Source organism: Lycorma delicatula, chromosome 6 (assembly GCF_047948215.1).
Source record: "Lycorma delicatula isolate Av1 chromosome 6, ASM4794821v1, whole genome shotgun sequence".
Lineage (NCBI taxonomy): Eukaryota > Metazoa > Arthropoda > Insecta > Hemiptera > Fulgoridae > Lycorma > Lycorma delicatula.
In genome coordinates this window covers 106,125,277-106,148,841 of record NC_134460.1, presented here as the reverse complement: position 1 = coordinate 106,148,841, position 23,565 = coordinate 106,125,277, and the positions used below count along the sequence as shown (strand labels likewise).

At 30.2% G+C, this 23,565-nt stretch overlaps 1 protein-coding gene across 1 annotated transcript in view; it reads right to left on the bottom strand.

Annotated features, from left to right (window-relative positions):
- Nucleotides 1-797: 797 nt before the first annotated feature.
- The window catches only part of Tmtc2 (Transmembrane O-mannosyltransferase targeting cadherins 2), a 1,137,584-nt gene continuing 1,114,816 nt past the window's right edge, over nucleotides 798-23,565 (bottom strand). Inside the window, exons 7-11 of the mRNA XM_075369640.1 lie at nucleotides 20,999-21,243; nucleotides 14,722-14,862; nucleotides 8,593-8,677; nucleotides 5,828-6,006; nucleotides 798-1,121 (exon numbers count right to left, since the gene is read on the bottom strand). Of these exons, the coding sequence (XP_075225755.1) occupies nucleotides 957-1,121; nucleotides 5,828-6,006; nucleotides 8,593-8,677; nucleotides 14,722-14,862; nucleotides 20,999-21,243 (815 nt within the window). The 3' untranslated portion in view covers nucleotides 798-956. The remainder of the gene's footprint in view (nucleotides 1,122-5,827; nucleotides 6,007-8,592; nucleotides 8,678-14,721; nucleotides 14,863-20,998; nucleotides 21,244-23,565) is intronic.

Below are 23,565 nucleotides of genomic sequence, written 5' to 3'. Positions count from 1 at the left end.
ATAATCTGTATTTAATTTTTATGCTTTAAAAATTTTAAAACAGATAATGAGAAATGGACTTATGGAATCTGCCAGATTCCATAGACAATGGTTATGCCAATGTGTGTTTTGACAAAAAGAGATATTAAAATTATTTATTTTTTAATTTTTATTTCTTTTGGTTTGTTTTATTAATTTATTTTTTTCTGAATTTAAGAAAATTAAATAAAGTACACTAATTATAAAAAAATTAAATTAAAAAAAAAATTCCTAGAAATATTTCAAATTTAAGATACTGTCTGCAACATTGTCACAAGATGAATTATCTGTTTAATTTTATTGTTAAAGCGTGACATTTAAAAAAAAACTATTTTGTGTTGTTTTCCAATGCTTTCTGGAATATAAAGTAAAAAAAAATACAAAATGAAGAACTTTTAAGATGAACAGTCATATGTTTCATATAGAGGTTATTCAAGAGTACTATAACATGTGAAATTACTGAATGTTCATATTGCATAATGATGCAGTATGAAATTTATCACCAAATTTAACATAAATAATAAGCAACTTACTATTGATTCTATAACAAATTTTTCAACTTTTCAAGTTATTTACAACAGGTGTATTTCAGGATATTTTAAATAACCATTTTCTATAAGCTTTCATAAGCATTATTACTCCTAAAAAAATTATAACAAGTACCTTATCAATGGACAAAATTTAGTAATATCTAAAATCAAAGTTAAGCTACTTGTAACGTATATATTAAATCAGTATAAAACAAGTTACATCATTATATCTTATTTTTAAACTTCATATATAATTTAGGCAGCTGAATTGATCTTAAATTTAAAATATAAAATTATACGAAGATCAGTTTTCAGCTACGTCAGTATATAGTGTTGTTGGTCTTGGGGCAGTAAAAAATGTGCCGTCCGATTGCCATCTGGCCCAATTCGGAGGCATGCGTGCAAGCGTCACGTACCTAGCCTTGCAACAAGGCTTCGTAACTTGTGAAGATTATTCAGTGTTGTGGGATCGTGAGGTTGTAATCTTAATGCTTCTTTATATGAAGAAGCTGCCTCAGAATATTTACCATTTAGATGTAACATTGCTCCTAAATTACTATGACTTGCTGCTTCCTGTAAACAAAAAACAAGATATTCACAAAACTTAAATTACTATTTTAATGTTTATATTACTTAAAATTATAGAATTTTTTGCCAATTTGAGAAAAATTAAAGAATTTCACACAAATTTGAGAAAAAGTAAAAAATTTCTCAAATTGATAAAAAATATAAAAATTCTGTAAAAGCCTCTCTTAAAAATGTTAAGAAAGGCTTTCTGATAGATAAAAGAGAGAGAAAATAAAGAAAGAAGAATCTAGAAGACATGATGAAGGGCTTGTTTCTAGAAAAGTACTTACAGAAGGTGGGGACAATGAAAATTATTATGCTTAAATAATCAAACAAATGGATCGGGTACTGCAGGCCAGAAGATATAAAGTGCAGGTTGGAGATCAGTGGAGTGACAAATATAGTTAAAAATCTGTAAAATTTATAATTTTGCATGGCCATACCTGTGTAAGAATGATTTTGCTGATGGTTTTGTTTTATAAATAGTCTTAGGCACATCCCGAATTAATGCCTAACAGTAATTGGCTAGCATGTTCGTATTCCATTTCCCTTTATAACGGTTTTCCATCACCGAAATATCTTGGTGGAAACGTTCACTGTGTTTGTCACATACGACTCCAAGGTTCTCTGGGAAAAATCCAGATGTGAGTGGAGGAAATGTATTTTCAAAGACATATTACATCTCAGCTCTGTATGAAGTTAAGAAGTTGATTAATAATGTTGTGGTAAATGTCAAAGTTTTGTCAAACGTCTTTAAATGAAGCCCAAGTTGCACCTTCTACATTATTTAACATCGAGTTAAATAAATCATCTTTGATTAACTCTCTTATTTGAGGACCAACAAATTTCCTTCTTTAATTTTTCCTTCACTTACATTTGGAAATTTCTGGCTGATGTACAAAAATTCAGGTCTATCGTTCTTCATTCTTTTATAACATTTTTCATTAGTCTTAGCTTGGTATGGAGAGGGGGTAAAAAAATTTTTTTTTGGTTCAACTAAGGGCTCATGAATAATATTTTTCCCATTTGTAGTTAAATTGTCTTGTTTCTTCCACTCTTTGGTAAATAATGTTTATCCCTAGCTGAGCTGTCTCATTCGTAAAGAAAACATATACTTAGTATATAGCCTAACTGCATGCCTAACAAAATAGCTATAACTTTCAAATTACCTCATACTCATATATTCCAGCTATGTCTTTTATATTTTATTTTTCAAGAATGTCTTTCATCACATTGTTGCCTCTTTCAAATTAATACCATAAGTGATTGGTATCGAAGGATATCTGTTACATCATGTAGTAGAACCACTTTTAAAGTATACTTGGACGAATCTATGAAAAGGTGCTAGTAGTCCTCAGGTTTATGAACTTGACCTAAGTGCAACATAAGCTCATTAGTATTTGTGCAATAAACCAAATTATTTTCATCAATAAAGTACAGAGAAATTTCTTTTTGTTGGCTTCAAAAGCCCAAAATTTTTGTAATTTTTTGAAGTAAATTCCAACCTTGCAATCTTGATCCTAACAGTTCAGCTTGATTTTTTGATAAATTTAAATCTCTAACAAAGTCATTTAATTCACCTTGTGATATAAGATGTGGCTTATTGGAAGATAATTCTAAATCAAAATCATTGTTGTCTTCAGTACTACCTGATTCTTCATCGCTGCTTTCGAAACATACATTCACAGGTGGCTCAGGAACTGGAATAATTTCACTGTCAGGTACAGGCCTGATTGCAGATTGCAATGAAGGATATTTTACAGTATGTTTAGATTTTTTAGAAATTCCAGACACACTTGTTAAACAAAAGTAACAATCGGTTACATGATCCTTTGGTTCATGGCAAACCATAGTTACACCAAATGGCAAAGTCTTCTGTGTACCTTTCAGCCATCCTCTTAAATATAAAGAACAATTAGTGCATACTATATAAGAGCCAAAGTCTTATCTCAATCACCAATTTTACACTGAAAGTACAAGTGATATGCTTTTTTAATTAAGGGTGTAATATTTTTTCTATTTGAATTTACGGTAAACTCACCACATACATAACAAAAGACATCCACATCATTTACACAATTTCAAAGCATTATGACACTGCACTGTTAACAAACTCAAGAATGCAGTAAGACTGAACAAAATTAATTCATTCCTAAATCCATTGCTTAATAGAAACAACACAGCTGTGTTTTCAGCTACATGTTTTGACCTGCACAGACATGATTAATCTTGACCATGAAGGCTCACTCTTCAGTATTAGATATGATGTCATAATATATGAATATCATATGATTTAATTCTTTTTCTAGAATTGTTTATTTATAGCTTACAAATTATATTAACAAAGTTAAACAATAAAAAATGAGCTAATAAAATACAATATAGGAATTTAAAATGCTGTTTACATTAAAAAATGAAAAAATCCTTTAATTAAAATTAAACAATTTTTCAAAAATGGTGGGTGATTTTCATTTTCATCATATTCTAAGAAAGATTCTTCATATTTGTTTTCAGCATAAAAAAAACAGATTAAAATCATGTATCGCATGTTAGGAAATGAAAATTATGTTTACCAGTGTTATTTTTTACACTTTTTTAATACTTAATATTTAATAGTTACTTCTTTGGTAACTACAACTATATCTGAATGCATTACTTGTGTTGAGAATGATTTAAGAAAAAATATTGTTTTTTCAAACTTAAGACAATTATGATTTATATTCTTTGTTTTGGTTTTTTTATTCATTGTTTTCTTGGTACTTTATAGGGGGTATGGTAAAGCAATTCCTATCTATTAACGCTTAGAATTAAAAAAATCAGCAAATTATAAAAAAAATTTAAATTATTTTTCTAACCTTAATTTAGATTTAAATTACTTTTTTAAAAGCCTGAATTTAAACAAATAATTATTACATAATTTTATGTACTGAAGTAGAAGAAACAGGTGTTTAGTAGTTAATAAAAATTCCAAAATTTATAAAAAAGAAAGAAAAAACATAAATTTTTAGCAGAATAATCACAAGAAAATTATTTGTTAAAACAATAAAAACCCAGTATTTATTTTATATCTGGTAAAATATTAAATAAAATGAGCAATCTATTCAAAGATAAGGTTATTTGGTTTTAATTTTTTGGTTTAAGATTGGTTATTTGGTTTTTGATTTTTTTGTACCATCTTTAAATAACCACCATACTGAAATAACTGCTCTGAGACATGGTACCTCTTGTTATGGATTACATATGGATGGAACATCAGTAAGTGCATTAGACACTGAAAAGCTATTTGGCCCAAAAGTTTTTGATAATAAATAAATAAATAAATAATTTTTAATTATTTCCAGTTACTGTAGGTTTGTCTTAATCTATCTTTTAAGAAAATAAATTAACCTACCTGTCTTCAAATTAGTAATACAGAGCATCAATTAATCTTGCAAATAATATAGTTTTAAGTTAAAATATACAGACGGTTTCAGAAACCTTCTAGTTGTAACAATCCAACAGTCAATTCTAAATAACATTTTTACAACAAATTTCAGATTAATTCACATTTAAAGTCAAGAAACAACAGATAAATATTTAAAAAAACATGATTGTCAAAAAAAAAAAAATTGCAGACAAACATTGCTGTTTAATACAGGATAATTAAAGAGCATGTGGGTGACAATTTTGTATCGTGTTTGTAAATGGTTTAAATTATTCTTTTTTTTTAATTTTTTTTTAAAAAATATATATATATATATATATAGAGAGAGAGAGAGAGAGAGAGAGAGTGAGCCTGTGACACTCCTGGTAATGTGGGATTTCAATACAGGGTAATACAGCCAAATCGGTTCAGCTTTTAGCTGCTACAGTGGAACGAACATACATACACCTTAAATACATTACACTCCTTTACGGGCAAAACATATTTCAAGAACATATGAAGTTTTTTATTTATGCCATTAACATGTTAAAACGTACAGATCACATAAATATATGAAAATTGGACGATTGCTTGCAAAGTATAACATTTCCAAATAACCGTGATTTGTTAAATTGAGAGTGTACCTGATGCATGCAAAGTTAGCCTTCAATCAACTAACAAATACCCTGTTTCAATTTTGAAAATCGGATGATTATTTGGAGACATATTATAAGAGCGCTCCATTGCACCTTCCAAAACAGTGCCCTAGGGGCACATAATTTGTTACCAGTTGTTTGTGATCATTGGTCTAGCTCGCACAAGATGCCTGCATCAATCACCTCAGCACTCCAGCCTCACATACAGTCCCCATGTTAATTCATCTCATTATTATTAAACAAAAATTTATTTAATATTATTTTTATTATATTTTATTTAAATTTAATTCCATTATTTTTGTAATGTTATTCATTCGATTGATTCAAATCATTCAGTTCAAACTCAGCTCACACAGTTATTGAGGCTCACAGTTCAGAGTTCATTAATTCAGTTGTGCTTCAACCAACCAGTCTCCACTACTACATATATATATATATATATTTTTTTTTTATGTAGCCTATGACACTCTTAGTAACATATGGATTCCAATGCAGGGTCATACATCTAAATCCGGTGAGCCATTAAGCTGCTACGGTGGAACAAACATATATACATGCATACACCCTAAATACATTACACTCCTTTTTGGGCAGTCGTGTAAAAAACCATTAAGGTATAGTTAAATATTCCATTTCTAACAAAATAGAATTACCTGTGGTCGAAGTGCAACAGCTTTCCTGTACAATGCTTCTGCTTGTTGATTACGACCAGCTTGTCGCAATGCTGTAGCTGCACTAAGTACAAAATCATACTGTTCTGGTGCTAATTCTGCTGCCCTTAAATATTGAGTTGCAGCCTCAGAATGCCTTTCTAATTCAGACAAAAACTGACCTGAAATTAAAATAATAAAGTAATAATAAAAGCAGCAATTATTTTTTTAATAAACATTGCATTTACCAATTTTTAAGAATCTAACTGGTGCAACCAATAATTTTTATTCAGCCTACCCAGTTTCAGACCAAACTTGGACCAAACTGAAATTGGATTTTTATCATGCTTGGCAAATCCAACTATCTTTGTACTGAATATCAATATACAAATATGACACCAGTGGTTTGAATATGATTTGAAGAAAATTATTTTTATGCAGAAAAACAGAATTCATGACTTACTATCTAAATAACTGGAAATGTAAGTTCTTTAAGAGACATTTATTCCAGGCTGATCTTCAGTGATATTGCATATGGTACTGTTGATAATTTTTTCTTTTTGTACGTGTATAAAATACATGTGTAAATTTTTTCCATCTGTCTGTGATATCAGTGTTAGTACTGGTGAGCTGTGTATGCCACTGGTTAACCTGATAGTCACTGGATAAAGTAAATAATAGTCAAGTACAAACTTATCATAATTATTAAATTATTGCCTTTAATAATATTTGACACAGCTAAGTGCTTATTTTTCCTTTCAAGAAAAATATTACTGCCACACACAAAAGATTTTCCTAGTGTGGATTTTTTAAATATTTCATTAAACTGATTGTTTACGCCATTCTAGCGTAAAGTTTCCGTTATTTTCTACGAATTCCAAGCTAGGGTGGGTCCCGTTGTCTTATTACAGGAATGTTAAATTTCACTTTGTTTCGAATTTTTGTGTTTGTCAAAACTACCTGTTTTTATTATTTGTTCTTGTGTTCGACCCTCCCTCCGTCATCCTTAGTGACCGCGTCCATTCTTCTATCGAATTATTTTTGAATACCCTTTTCATACACCCGTTATTCTTTCGTCCCCTTACCAATACATGCACACATCTCTTGTTTTTTACACACACTCTCTCCTGTCCACTACCTGGATCTGGTTTCCCCCTTTTTCTTTCGCCATCTTTTCGGCAGAGTAGATCCAACATCTCACCAGTGCAGTCGCCTATGGCCATACTCTCCTGCAAACTTTGTGGTAATTTTCTCATTCAAGCAGAATCTCAAAACTCGTCACTACACATCTGAGATTCTACGCATCATTCTACCACCAAACCACATCACACCTCTGTATTCCTGATACACCAGTGCGGACTACGCCCAGGATTACATATGTATTCATCTGTACTTGCTTTTACGAGTTCATCTCTTGCTAATATTTGTGTGTGATACAGGCAAGTGCAAATTATTCATTATTATTCATATTAAACGTTTATGTTATCCTTGTTCATGTGTAGCCCATTTTATGGGTTATTAAATGCAAACTATCGTTCTTATCAAATCTACTTTTAATTTAAACACTACTTCAGAATTATAAAACTTATGTGCGATATATTTCATATATTATTATTGATAACTATTATTATATTTCGTGTTGTTCATCAAAAGTTCGTGTTCAAACGTCAGTTACTCAGAGCAAATTACCTTTACTTGAAAGGTTTATTGCAATCAACTCTATCATTTAATCTAATTTAACTTGTTAATCGCCGAGATTAATTCTTATCTATTCATGCACTGAATTCATATTCTCTTAAATTAATCTAAAGAAAATTACTCCGGATATGAAGTTATGTTTTTGTGCTTCTTTGTAACTTAATACTTTCAAGAAAACTTACTATTAGAATAAATTCTATTTATATTATTATTTATTTTAATGTGATTATATTGTGATTTAACGCCTTCTATACTGAAATTATTGTAAACAACTCTCTTATTTTCCGGCTCTGTTACACTGTGTGTTTATAAAGGTTTATTCATGTATTTTTATATTTAACAGCATTATTCATTTGTTAATTCAGCTGATATATTAAGTAGTATTAAGTCATGCTAATTTCATAATTTCCTGTTATGTTTTAAGATTATAATTATAACATAAATTTATTTGGTACACTTTCAATAAAGTCCAATTTCTTTTGGCAAATACTAGCTGTGTGTTTTTTGTTAACTTTACCCAACACTGATACTGTAGTACTGTTACAAGGAACCTATTTTCTGTTTTATTACAACTATCAGTATGATTCTAATTTAAATAATACACCAAAATTAGGCACATATGTCTTAAGAAGTGAATGCAGCTATCATGACACCAATAAAAATATAAGAAATACAGCCAACATGACAAAGCTACACATCTTACACTTTTATTTGTTTATTTTTTACTGATACATTTTAACAAAAATTTTGATAAATTTAAGTTAAGTATTGGGTGGGATTAGAAAGCCTAGATTTACCTTATCGCATTTTATTGCTTGTTGACAAGTCAATAGATAAGAAAGAATCCCTGACTTGGACTACAGGTAGTCCTCCTGTTAGACACCAAGGATGCACTGCTTCTTAAAATTCTGAATTTCTCATCACAGATAACCTCCTGAGAATAAGGAAAAGGATTCGGTAGTGAAAAAGGATGGGTAGTTACCATCTTATCAGGACCTAGTAAAGTAACACTTATTAAATTTAAAAAAAAATTATAATAAAAATAATTACAATTATTAAAGGAAACATACCAAAATGTTGATACACTGTTGGATCAGTGGGTGCTAACTGTTGCGCTTTTAAAAACCATTGTTCTGCTTCTACTATCCTTGTTCTCTGAAAAAAATAAATAATATTATTATGTATATAAATAAATATATCATTGTTATTTCAAGGGATGATTTTACTTTTCCAGTTTTCCATAATCAACATTAGAAAGGTGTGTACCAAGATAAGAATTACACTCTAATTCGACTAATTCTCTGAAGCATGCAGTTTAAAATAATGATTGATAATTATTAAAATGCATACAATAGAATGAATTTATAAGTGTTATCAGGTTTTGAAAAAAAATCATAATAAGTTGGTAAATTAGCTGGTGAGAACTCTCATAGTTTTCTTTATTTTCAACTTCTCCCTCATTATATGGGGTTGGCAATCCTATCTTTCTCCACCGCCTTTCTCTCATTGACCCACTATTTCCTTCCATCTTAACTTTCTCTCACCATTTCCAACTTATAAATTTTGTTTCCAACATATTTGTTGCTCTACATACCAAACCATCTCAGCCTTACATACTTGCAGCAGTCCATCCCCAGAATCCACCTAGCTGTTCATTAATCTATAATCTCTTATATTAATCTCGTTACTAAATTAATCCATCTTACCATTCAAATCTTCAATTATTATTAGCCTTGCAAAGCTTTATACATCTAATTCTTTATCTTCCCAATTTATTTTCTTTTGACACAGCATGTTACTTACCTTTTTCAAATTCATCTGCACATATATTCTACACTTATTTAATTGAACATATTGTACTAAAAGTATTTAACTACTCAACCAACTCCTTTAATCTTACTATAACTCTTTCGTCTGTTACATCCACACTGGTTTCTAGTCAGTCTAATGCATAAATTTTTAATAATCATACTTAAGCTTTTGTGAGCAGTAGTAAAAAAACCACAAAAAACAAAACAAAAACTAGCAGTAGTTTAAAAATAAAACCTGATAAAGAGATTGCATTGTCTTTAATAATACAATGTAAACATAATTCTAGTCGTTTTGGATGATTGTCTCCTGAAATAACTGTAGCATTTGAATTTTATTATAATTATTTATCATTAATAAGCGAAGAATGTAATTCTGGGTACAATCCTCATCAAATGAAAAAGAGGTTGCAAGAGATTTAGGTTTTAAGTTTTCAGGATATTTGCAGAGAAAAAAAGTAAAAATAAAATATATAATTTATTAATATAGTAAAACCTAAAATGTTATAGAAAAATTATTAATGCATTAGAAATAATGCAATGGTAAACTTAAAAAAATTTCCAAGAGAAATTGTTATAAAATCATGGTCCAAGTAAAGCAATTGATTTTGTGACAGCAGTTAATAGTGATTCTGCTATTAAGGACTCAATAAAAAATATTTTTTTGATCTTATTAAACTTATTTAAAACACTTTAATTAGTTTATTAGATTTTAGCTATATTTTAAAAGTAATTTCATTATTTTCATACTAACATTATGAGCAAGATTAAGTTTTGCAAGATCAACTGAATATGAATAAAGTCTGATTTAAATTGGTCTCCACAAATCTGTGTAAGGAGCAGAAAGATGTCTGAAAACAAATTTGAACTGACATCATGGAGTGGCTTACAGTGAAGCTAGAGACTTGTAGAAAAAGATCATCAGATGTGATGTGAAGTGAATTTTCAAGTGCGATTCAGACTGAAAGAGACAATTGATGCATTGGATAACTACCATGTCAGTGAAAATGAAAAAAGGAAGAATAAACAAGGCAGAATGGAAAGCAATGGTGATAGTTTTTTCATACCAATGGTGTGATAATGGTTGAATAGGTACCAGAGATTCTCCTGGTATCAGACAGTTAACCAACCATATGCACTTGAGATTCCAACCTTGAGAAACTGAGCAAGAAAGATTTGTGGAAGGGGATTCTCTCTCACTACAACTTTTACTTTTTCTAAAGTTGAACTTACAATGATTGATGAAGTAAAGAATAAAACAACTGAGTTACTGAAGCAAATAACATATGATTGCTTGCAGCACTGTTTCCAGCAATGAAAAATTCAAACAAACAGTGTATAGGTAGATAGAGGAGTATAGTTGAAGGGGATACAAGTTATGTACGGGTAATTGTGATAATAAATCACTTTTTTGCAACCGATCTTTTCTTTTAATAGTAATATGTTACATAATAATTCAAATTAGGAATTTACTTGTAGGTCAAGCTTGAATTATATTTTTTATTACTTAAATGCATTTGTTTCAATTATTACTTTTTTTTACTAATAATCAAGTGATTATTGATAATGATTATAAATTCACATACATGTGAATGTTCAATGAGACTTTATGTATTTGAACCTTATGTCTCAAGCTTGGATCTATTCCTGCTACTGTTAATTATAAAATAATTCTATATATTTTATACATTAGTCAGTTTTTGTTCTTTGATCATTTTTAATGTTTTGCTTATGAAAATTTGATAAAAATATCGCTCTACTGGATTGTACAATTTAACATTAAAAATACTGTCTCACAATTGTTATTATTCATATTTGTAAGAGTTGAGATATAACATTATAAAGTACTTAAAACAGATAATAAAAAATAAAGAAAAAATGTTTGAACTGAATTTTAATTCTCTATTAAATTAAGGGATTTATATGTAGGAGGCAATTGGACTTGAAATACTTTTAAACTGAAATGTTTTCTTATCTATTAGAAAAAAAAGACAGAAAATATCGCAATATTTCATTTTTGGTTAAAATTTGGAGGTCCGATATTACCGAGTGTCAAATGCACAAAATTACACAATTTAATGGATACATATGATAAGGTTTCTTTAAAAGTACGTTTTAACTAATTAAAAGTATACTGATTAAGACTTAATGGATATTAGGAAATCTAGGATAAAAGGAGATGGGCTAGTGGCAGGGAGACAGTATAAATTTCTGTCATGTTTTACTTATCCTAAATGTAAAAAAAAATTTAAAAAGAACAGAATATGACAATATTCAACGTTTTAAAAATTTAAGGCGATCCATGGTACTTGCAACCCGTATTCTGACAAATATTGAGGGTTTTAGTGGTCTATCATCATAGAAAATATTAAACAAAAGAATAGTCTGATTACACAGGTTAACAAAAACAAAAAAATATAAAAAAGAATATTAATAATTTGGAACATGTACGTTTATCTTAATTTATTTTTTTTTTATTTTCCTTTTGTGTTCAGTGAAGTCTTCTCTTTATATCATCCAGCAATAGTCACTCATCATAGAGTCATATCATTTGCCTTGATAATATTGTTCCATCTGCAATATATCTTGGTGGAACCTTGATGCAATATAACCTTAACCTTAACCTTGGTGGAACCCAAGTTTAAAGGAAAAAAGTGCAAATGAGAATGTAAAATATGAATTTTCAATGACATTCTGCAGCTTAGATTTCTGTAGTTCACTAAGAGTTCATTTATAAGCTGTTTATGGTTTTCATTTTTTTTGTTTCCCAGAAAACCAGTAACGAAACGACATCTTTGAATGACTTCCATGCTTTAGTTCTTTAGGATTTAGTTTGCTGTCAAATATATTTTAACTAATTAATTCTCTTATTTATGGCCCAATGAATTTCCTGCTTTTAATTTTGGCTTCAGTTAATTGTGAAAAAACCTCAGTTAAATATCTAAAGCTGTCTCCATATTTATCTATGTTTTTACAAAATTCTTCACCAGGGCTAGTATTATGTGTAGAGGTGGTAAAATAATACAATCTGCTTCATCAGGGTAAAATTGATAAAAGTTTCTTTTCTTAGGGTAAATTGATTTCTTTTTTGGTCAGTATTTAACTGTGTACTGTTTATCTGTAGCCCGACTATCCCACAAACACATACATTTTGTAAAGTCACTCTGGAGAGTGAGAAGAAGCCCTATCACTTTCAGGTCAGCAATGATTCACCATGAGTGTTCATCATACTTAATAGCTTTTAAAACTTTTGACATACGTTTCTTTTATTCCTACAGCATGCACTACCAGTACAGAAGAAAACTTATTCGAGTTATGCAACAACAGTGTCTTTAAGCTTCTTTTTAATGAGTCTATAAATAAACGCCGATAATGAGTAACATATTCAAGGTTCAGTTCAGACATTAGCCCCTTAACATCATGGCAGGAACAAATTAAACAATCTCTTTTAGAAAAGTATTTAGAAATCGTAGTAGAAATCAAAGTATGTAGAAATTGTCTCAATTTCTATATACTGAAATTTTAGTATCCTTGTTTAATAAATTCCATTCTTTAAGGCGTGAACCTAGGAGTTCTGCATGTTGTTTTGACAATTACAAGTCATGAATTAGATTGCTCAGTTCTGCTTGTGTGATGAGGTGAGGTTCAATATTTGATTCTTCTGAAATGTAATTAATATCTACTGAAGTTGAGGATTCATCAGTTGAGTCTTCTGGGGAATCAGAAACTTCTTTCCAAGAAGTTGGAGCAATCGGAATCGGTAAATCAACACCGTGAAGTACTGGTCTCATAGCTGAATGAACATTTGGGTTTGCAATACTGCTTTTATTATTTGAATTGAAACCAGTAACATTTACTAAGCAAATATAGCAGTTATCATAATGGTTAGTAGGCTCTCGCCAAATCATAGGTACGCCAAAAGGCAAATGTTCTTTTTATCCTTTTAACCACCGGGTTATTTTAACATAGCAGTTGATGCATGCTACATGTGGAGCCCGGGATTTACCTTGGTCTCCCAAAGGAGTCAAAATAATGTTTGTTAGCATTTTTCAGCAGATCTGATACTGGTTTTCATTGACTTTTTGTGGCGAGTTCTCGCAAATGTAACAAAAGATAGTTGGGGAATTTTTACAAGCTTGATTTTTATTCATTGTAAAATTCAAAATGTTTTAATGAATGAAAGTAAACTAAAATATTACGGAAATACTTAATTATAAAAAATAATTAAGTTTTAATTTATAAATACTTAAATAATATGAAAAGTTATTGACATAAAAATCTTTCACTAAATTTATGGCATCATCTATGAAACAATCTTTATAATATGAATATATAAAACCACTACCACAATTAAAGAACCACAACAAGTCATATCAAGAGTTGGATTCATACTGAAGAAAATTCATCACGCTGAATTACTCATTACTTGACTCACTGACATCATTTGACTGTTCTGTATTAAATATAGGTCAACAGCATGCATCACAATACAAATCAATTGTGAATAAGCAAACAGTTTTTTGTGTTTGTTCCATGAATGGTAGAACAAATAAATTTAAGGGGTTGTAAATTAAGAATGTTACATGATGGGTTATTTTGAAATACATATTGAGATTTAGCAAATAAAATACTATACAAGAACACCTACTCCCTTTTCAGTTCCAAATTTTATGTTAACCACTGATATTATTGAAATATATCTCTGTTTTCTCACTTAGCCTGAAATTATTTATCCCAGCACATTTTGTAATAAACATGAAGGTGAAGCATTCTTTGTAAAAGATAAGCCTAGATAAATTGTAATATATCTAGGCTGAATAATAATTCAAATATTGTCATATTTCAATATTTTAATTTTTTGAAATTAAAATAGGAAATGTGAAACTGAGGGCAGCTATTTGTTATATAGCCAAGATTGGAAAGAAGGAAGCTTTTAAACAAGAAAGAATCTTTCAGAGGCAATTCAGTAGTTCTTGAGATAAACCTGAACAAACTACTCTATTTTTATATTGTATTACAGTATTCTTTGCTAATATTTACAACCATATTAAGTTACAAGAGTTTAACATTCTACTAGCCACAAAATAGTGTCAGTGGCAATCAAAGCTAATTATTTTAGCGTAGTTCTCCTGTTTCCATTCAGTGGAAAAAAACACTCATTCAGCAATAGGGGTAGTTCCACAGTTATGTATCTCATCATCAATCCTTCCTAGAAAGAAATGGCAATGAAAACATTAGGATAAATTTTAACTTTTTAGTAGTTTAATATTTTTTAACTGGGTAGTTGCTGATTTGGATTGAGATCTAGTGTTATCAAGATCAATTAAAGCAGAATATTATACTTAATAAATTATTATCAGAAAAGCCATCACTATTAAATGTTAATATTACATTTTTGGCGAGCAATTTTCCATATGTTAGATGAGCTGGAACATGATCAGGTTTAGCTGACAGAGCAGCCTTGTACCATCTTTCGGCTTCATCATGTTGATGGAGCTTTGACAGAGCTTCTCCCAAAAGGTTGTAGAGAATCTGTAAATGCAAAATATTAAAATAACATTTGTATAAAATACACATGCTAAAAATACTGTATAGAAATTTCTCAATTTCTCAATAATGAAGTTTTCCAGTGAGTAATAAATTTTTATGAAACATAAATTACAGAAAATACTTCAAGACTGATGAACAAATTCCAAAACTAGATGTAAATTTCAATAGTTAAAGAATCATCATCAGATTAGTTTTAGAATTAGTAAATTTAAATATAAAAAAGAATTAAAATCAGAGAAGCAAAAAAAATATTGATAACTAATAGCAGTCTGAATGGGTGTTAAAGGCTATTTTATGTTATATATTTTTTCTTCTGATGTGGACAGTCTAACATGAATATTATTTAATTTTTAAGTCAGAGTTTGTTTTGTGTCTGTTTGATGATTAATTCATCAAAAAGGCTTAAGGCTTGTGTGAGAGAATTTGCCATTAAGTATTCATGGTGAATGGGAAATGCCAAACCTGACTGGGATTCATGAGTTCATTATAATATATATAAATAATAAATACAGTGTTAAATTTTTGAGATTTCCACGAAAATGAATGATGCTAAATGTAATGTCATGGAAGATAGTTCATAATATTTTTTTTCACAATAATCTTGCTCATTTATGTGTACATAGATTCACATGAGCTGTACACAGAAATAGGTTTGCATATATACTCGTACATTACTATCAGTAATAAAAATTACGCTAACTGCTGGTTTGTTTCCTGTAATCTGCACTTTCACAGTAATCACTAATTCATCAGATATCATTATAAAACATTTTTTGTAAATAGATTAAAACAGAAAAGAAGTTTGTTTCATCTTCTAGGTCAGTTAAATAAATACAATTAAATGAATGAAAAATCATTAATAATAACTTTATACTGTTACTATTATTAGATAATCTTATACTAAATAAATTTTAGCACTTATTTATACCATTAACTAAATTCAAAATTTAATTGTTCATTTATAATATAAATATGCGTTAAAAATTCGAGCACGAAATATGGTTAATGACGCGTTTTAACGATCGCGTTTATGAATATAAGCATTTATTGGCATTATTGTTAAATAATTTAATAATAAGAATTAATGTTGACTCACTCTTAATAATTTTTTAAGATATCAACTCAAAAAATTTCAATCATAAATTAAGACTGGTAGTTTTCCTAAATTTGGCCAAGTTCATTGATACCATCCGATGTTTTAAACTTCTAAGGAAAATGGATTAAATGGGTATTTGCGGTATCCCCCTAAAATATTTACTGCTACTTAAAAAATAAATCACCTTGAACAGCAAAACCGGTAGGAAAACATTTCTGAATATGGTCGGACCTCAGTGAACCGACTTTTTTTTTCTTTTTCCTGTTTAGACTCTGGTAATTACCTTTCAGATAATACTTCAGAGGTTGAATGAGAATATGTACGAGTGTAAATGAAGTGTAGTCTTGTACAGTCTCAGTTCGACCATTCCTGAGATGTCTGGTTAATTGAAACCCAACTACATCCATGACGTAGTATTCAAATCCATGTAAAAATAACTGACTTGACTCCCAAATCAGCTGATTTGAGAAGACGCGTTCACCACTAGACCAAGCCGGTGGGTTTCAGGAACTGACCTACATCACTTTTAATATTTGTTTGAAAATAAATGTGTCTTTCAAAATTAATAACGGGATTTTAAAGTTATATTATAACTTATAAAGTTATATTTATTAACTTTTACTTACATTAATAAATTATACACTGGAATTGCAAATTTCGGCTAGCCTTCCTAACGGATTTCCTATGACTAAGCACAAGACTTACACGTTCAACATGACTTCGGTCATCTTGTACTCTTCCCTTTACAAATACAGTCATTGGTTTCAAATTGTTTATACCATCTACGAATGTTATTGTCACTCGGGAGATCTCAACCGAACTTCAAACGGAAAGTACGTTAAATGGTAATTACAGATTCACACTTTACAAACTGCAAAACACAGAACGCTTTCTGTTGGGAGGGTCACCATCTTTGCTACCAACACTTTCAAGCGGAAGGTAGAGGAAACAGTTTATGAGTTTGCGCACAGTAAAAACTGTTTGAGTTCTCTTTCTTTCGTGTATAATTAATCAACGTACTTAAAACTTAAGAAATATTACACAGCTTTAAAACCCCGATATTCATTTTGAAACACGTTATATTAGTTTTATTACTGAAATTAAAAGGAACGGTTGTGAGATTATTTCTTTCACTGATGATAAAACAGATCTTGGTTAACAAAGCATATATTGACACTTGATACCAAAAAAATCTGATGTGGACAACACATGATTTCCTTGTACGCCTATGAAACTACAGTTACACATTTAAAAAATATGAAAACTACATCAAATTTTATTTCATTAAAAACTTCTGAAAGTTTTTTTTTTTTTTTTTTTTTTTTTTTACAATGAGATGATACTGATTATTAATAAATCAATATATTCAAAAAAATAAAAATAAAAAAGTTAAAAAAAGGAGATGAAGTCTGATTCAAACTGATGTGCCTTCCCGTAAGATCCGATCCAACTATTTCGTTAATTAAAACTTTATTTGGCTATAACTCTGGAACCAATGAAAATAAGTACCACTTATGATATATCGTTGAAAAACTCTGATGAGGGCTTACTACTGCACTTAATAAAAAGTTCAAAATCCAAATTTTTTTGATTTTATGCTTTTTTTGAACACTTTTGGTTTTGTCAATTACATTCAAAAGGTGAGGTGCACAACCAGATGTTACAACAGTCCTAAATCCAAAATTTCAACATCCTATGGCTAATCGTTTTTGATTTATGCAAGGTACATATGTACATACATACATAAGTATGTACAGACGTCACGCCGAAATTAGACAAAATGCCTTCAGGGATGGTCAAAATGGATATTTCCGTTGAAATCTGAAACCAAATTTTTTTGTAATCATAATAGTTCTTTACTTTGTACAAGGAAGTAAAAAGTTTATTTATGGCCTTTTCCTCGTAATATATATATATATATATATATATATATATAATGTGGTAAATGTGTATGTGGTAATTATTTTTATTTTAAATAAAAATCTATTTCTTAAGAATGAATCAAGGTATTTTAATGAAATTTGTTTACATGTACCCAACAATATCCACAAAACAAGTAAGTATGAAAATTTTATTTTTAAAAATTCCAATATGGCAGTCATTTAAATTTTTTAATCATTGATAACTGCATAAATATTAAAATATTAGTTTTATTAAATTATTTTATTATTTATATTGATTTATGAATTGCTTTTAACATAAAATGTTAAACCTTTAATTATGAACAAAATACTACTCATTTGAACAAATGAGGTGTATTTGTTAAATAAATAGCTGAGAGTATTAAAGTGGATTCCACAAATTAGGAAGTTTCTTTTTCTGTTTTAGTCTTGGGAACCACTGTAAGGTATTAAGGTATTACTTCAGAAGATGAATGAGGATGGTATGAATGTAAAAGTGTAGTATTGTGCAGTCTCAGGTTGACCATTCCTGAGATGTATGGTTAATTGAAACCCAACCACCAAAGAACACTGGTATCCACATCTAGTATGAAGTCTGACATTTTGTTTCTTTTCACTTGGAGTTTTTCTCTTTTCACTTATGGAACTCTTTATGATTAAAAATTTTAATTGCTGCCATTTTGAAATTTTCAAATGTAAAATTTTTGAACTTCTTCATTTTGTAGAAGATTGTTGTTATTTTGTATTTTTCTACATATTTTTAAAATGTTCAACAATTTAAAAATGGCAGTCTAAAATGCCAGATATATAACTGTTATTTTGATATACAACTGTCTAGACCTCAGACTGAAATGAGGTGTATGAGTTTTTAATGTGTGTAAGAAATTTAAGTCAATAAATGATATTAAGAATCAATGTGATCTGTAAATTAATCCTGTGAAATAATAGGCTCTGAAATAGTGCATTTTATTCTCTTCAATATTAATATTCACTCTTTTTTATTCACTTTACAACAGATGTTTGCTGTTGAGATAATTGCATCTAAATTTTACTTTGTTGATAGGATACTTTTCTAAACAATTTTATATTTTGAGCTGGTTCTCTCTACAAGTAGTAGGCGACTAATTGTAGACTGTGTACAGTGTCTACTGTACATAAAATTTTATTTATTTTTAAAATTTATTACAAATTTTTTCATGAACAATTCACTCTTAATGAATGCTTTTTACAAATGTTTGCTTAAAGTAATTATTTTGAGAAAATTAACCATACCCTACTTAAAAGAAAACATTCATTTTAATAATTTTAAGCCTTTTCTAAATTATTTTATTAACTTCACAAAGAAGTAAGAAGCTTATAAAAATAGTTAAATCTATAATTATAAGTACAATTTCATTTTTAACCTGTATTTAAAAAAAGTTGGCAACTTTTCTTTCAAAGAACATAAATGCTAAAATTCTGTTTGTCCTTTACCAATTTATTCTTATTCAAAAGTGGCCTATGATATTTGAAAGGCTTTTTCTTCATAAAGTAAAGGATACTATTTCACCTCTGAAGCATTTGAAAGTAAACTTTGACCACATTTAAATTTTTCAGCTAGAGGTGGCAATACTTAAGCAATTTTCAATAAATTTCTGCTCTGCAATTAAGCGATGTGAATTGCAAAATCCCTTGTATGTTCAAATATTGACTCCTCATGAATTTTATAACTACAAATAATAGTGAACCGTGTCTAAAAGTAATTCTAATTTTGTAATTAATTTTTGTTAAGCGTGTAATCTTTTTATGTAATTTTTATTACACAGAACATTATTGCGAAGAGAGAGTGCTAATTTGTTCCGATTCTCTAAGTGCACTTGTTGCAATTCGGAACAAAAACATTAAGGATGTCCTAATTTCAAACATCCTGTCTATTTTATACGGTTTAAATCAACGAGGACAGCGATGTGTATTTGTATGGACTCCAGGGCATGCTGGTATTACAGGTAATGAGCGCAGACGAAGCTGCCAGAAATGCAACAGTCTGCGATGATTTGGATGCATTTCCTGTAAGAGTGGCAGATGTTAAAAACTGTCTAACTAATGTAGTTAAAAACAAGTGGAATACTGAATGGAGGAGTTTAAATACAAAATTAAACTCAGTTAAAACTTCTACATATAAATGGAAAAGCGACTTTAAGTTGACTCGCCGTGAACAAGTAGCTGTGACCAGACTTAGAATCGGTCACACGCGATTAACAAATTCATATTTGTTAACCGGCAAAGAGAGACCAATGTGCAGTGTTTGTAATAAAACACTGACAGTCAAGCATCTAATAGAAGAGTGTACCATATATGAGGACCTCAGAAAGAGGTTCCGTTTTAGAAATGATATTACTGCTGATCTGGATAATGGAAATGAAGAAAAGATAGTTCCATTTTTACACGCCAGTGGATTTCTTGCCTAGGCCAGGGTGGCCTAGGCAAGAGGGCTACCTCCTCTGCTCTTGAATGCAGACACTGCTCTTAGTCGGGGTGTTCCGATGATGGCATGGGGGACCCTCAAGGGTGGAATGAGGGCGCGAGGCTATGGGTGTGCGTGGTGCATGCCTGTAGCCTATTTATTTATAAGGAGGAGTCAACTGCCACGGTGCCCTGGCGCGACTGATATACTGCTCAACGGCGGTTCTGGTCGCCCCGAGGGTGCTTAAACAAACTATAAACGAGATACGTAGAAGAAGGAAATGGTATTGATATCTTGTATTTTTAATTTCATGGTCTTTTGAGAACCTTATCTCAAATTTTAATAACGGGGCCCTTTACACCCCATAAGTGTTGTTTTGATTAATGTTTCTGTGTAGATTGTACTTTTAAATAAAATGTAAGGGCCCTTTACACCCTTACATATGACGATCCTGATGGTGATACTAATTTCTTTCTAAGAACGCGACGAGGGCTAATGACCTTAGTAGTCGATGCCCGTAAAAATTCAAGAAAAAAGAAATCTGTACAACTAATCATCTGTACATAAAAACAGTGTAAAATTTCTAATGATAATTTAGTAAAAGTTTCAATATATTTTCAGTTCAAATAAAAAAAAAAAACAAAAAAAAATTATAATAAAAGAGAACAGCTTTTTTACCTGTGGAGGATAATGATGTGGCATTGTTCTTATAGCCTCTCGATAAACTGAGACAGCTTCTTCATATCTACCACGATCAGCATGAAGACGTCCAAGATGTAAAAGAGCAGATATTCTTGTATTTTCATGTGTTCTTGGATCTTTTAATCCTGTTCCATCAAGTTGTGCACAACGACGAAGAACAGCCTCAGCTTCCTGACAGCGACCTCTTGAAGCTAACAGCTGTCCTAGATTGAGATGTGCCACTGAAATCAAAATAAAATAAATTAAAACAATGCTTTTTTTTTGCCAAACCAGGATTAACAGAGTTTCAAGTCCTAAATATTGTAGTACATCTTTCACTGTTTTTTATTGTAATTTTCAAATCTCTTTAATATGTTGATTATGATTGTATTGTAAGCTACATATTCATTTGGCTAACAAATTTGTGAGATCAACTTCATATAGGAATCGCATAATTTTAAAATAAAAAACGAGCAATAGTAAACTACCATTACAGCAGAAGGAAACTATAGAATGAACAATCATCATCAGTAGTGGATAATGGACGGTTCTGTTATAAAACTGACCTTTGAACCCTGTTCAATGTAACTACACAAGTCTAAAATGTAATTAACAAGGTCACAGTGCAAAAAATCCATACCCAAAAAACCTATGGATGGTTCTGTGGCAAATTTGACCTTTTGATCCATTGGTTGAGGTACAAGAAAACTAAACTATCAAATTAAAACATTTTATACTGCTTGACGAAACCTAATTTGTTTTACTTTAATTTGTCTTCTATAGTAGTACCATGTTGAATTCATTGTTTTCGATAAATCCTTGCCAGTTGCTGATAGTAATACAGGGAAACCTCTACAAAACGGAAACCTCTTCATACAGTTTCCCAAGTCCCGATATATTTTTATAGAAATTAATCTCTTCAAGACGGAAAACCCCGCAATACGGAAACGGAAAGGAAACATAGAATCTATTTTACTTATTAATCTTGTCCCATAAGGTGGAAAGGAAATTAAACAAAAGACTACACTCCCACGATTTGCAAGTTATAAATCCAGTAGATGATTATTACTGTATTATAGTACAATACTGTACTGTTGTTTCTCTAATTATACGCCATCACATTATTGGGTCCAAACTTCCGGCATATAAGCCGACGGTCAATAATAAAATTTGATAGCGGGCGGCAGCTTAAGTAAACAATCAATGTACGGTTCTGAGAATAATTTTATTCCGTGCTTGAATGCCGTGGTAAGCAGCAGTGTAGTTTTCATTTTGTCGTAGAAGTAAACTGTTATAGTTTCGCGTTCTGTTTGTTATCTGTTGAGAATTTAAATATAGTACATACGTGCCTTTATTTTTAGTTTAATCTAACACTTTAAAAACTAACTTATTTTAGTTTTAGTTATGAGCGTTTTTCTTCTTTTAAAATTTTGATAATAATTTACGACTTTTAAAAAATAAAGATAAATCAAGGAAGAATGGTTGAGAGGTGAAAGGAATACTAACTGTAGACGGCGGACTAAAAGTAAAACTGAAGAAATAAATTCACACATGCAAGATCAAAAATCTACCTATTTCGGGGCATATCCTGCAACAACAGGCAAAAGAAATTGTAGAAACGTTAGGAGTCACTACATTTAGCTTGTAATGGATGGCTGAAAAATTTCGTGTGAGGCATTCTATTTCTTACAATCAAATTTCTAAATATGTAAACAAAGAAATAGTTATCGACTGAAAAAATAAAATTAAAGCAATAATCGTAGGTTACGAACCAAAAAATATCGGTAATTACGATAAAACCGATTTATTTTTTCGAGCTTTACCGAACAAAACACTGTTTCAAAAATGAAAAGTGTATTGGAGGCAAACAATCCAAAGAAAGATGGTCCTGGTGTGCAGTTTTGCGGATGGCACGTTACTTAAACCATTGGTGATAGGTAAATCTTGGAAGCCTCGCTGTTACAAAAATGTCGTTCAGTTACCACTGGATTGGTACGCAAATAAAGTCTTTGATGACGCCTAACATAATGGAAAAATGGCTGTATAATTTAAATGAAAGAATGGTTAGTGAAAATAGAAATATTCTACTATTTTTAGACAATGTGTCGTTCAGCCTAACGGAAATTATTCTAACATAAAATTACGTTCTTTCCTCCAAACACAACTAGTGTAACTCAACCGATGGATCAGGGGGTTATTAAAAACATAAAAATTCATTATCGAAAACACATTCTGCAGTCGCTAGTCGCCAATATGGATTCATGTTCATCTGTTCAAGAACTGACGCATAAAATTACTGTTCTGGATATATTAAGGTGGCTCTCTTCATCGTACAAATAAATTACAAATAACTGTATAAAAATGCGTTTAAAGAAGCTGGTTTCTGCACGGAAATCGATAATGATAATGTTCCCGATACATGCACTTTGCGCAGTACAACAATATTGCGTGAAGTTGAATTTCTGTTGCAAGAAAGTGGTCAAACGTCGGTCCATGCTGAAGAATATGTGGGTATTGATAGTGATTTGGTAACCGAAGAAGGATTTCAGACTGTAGATGAAATT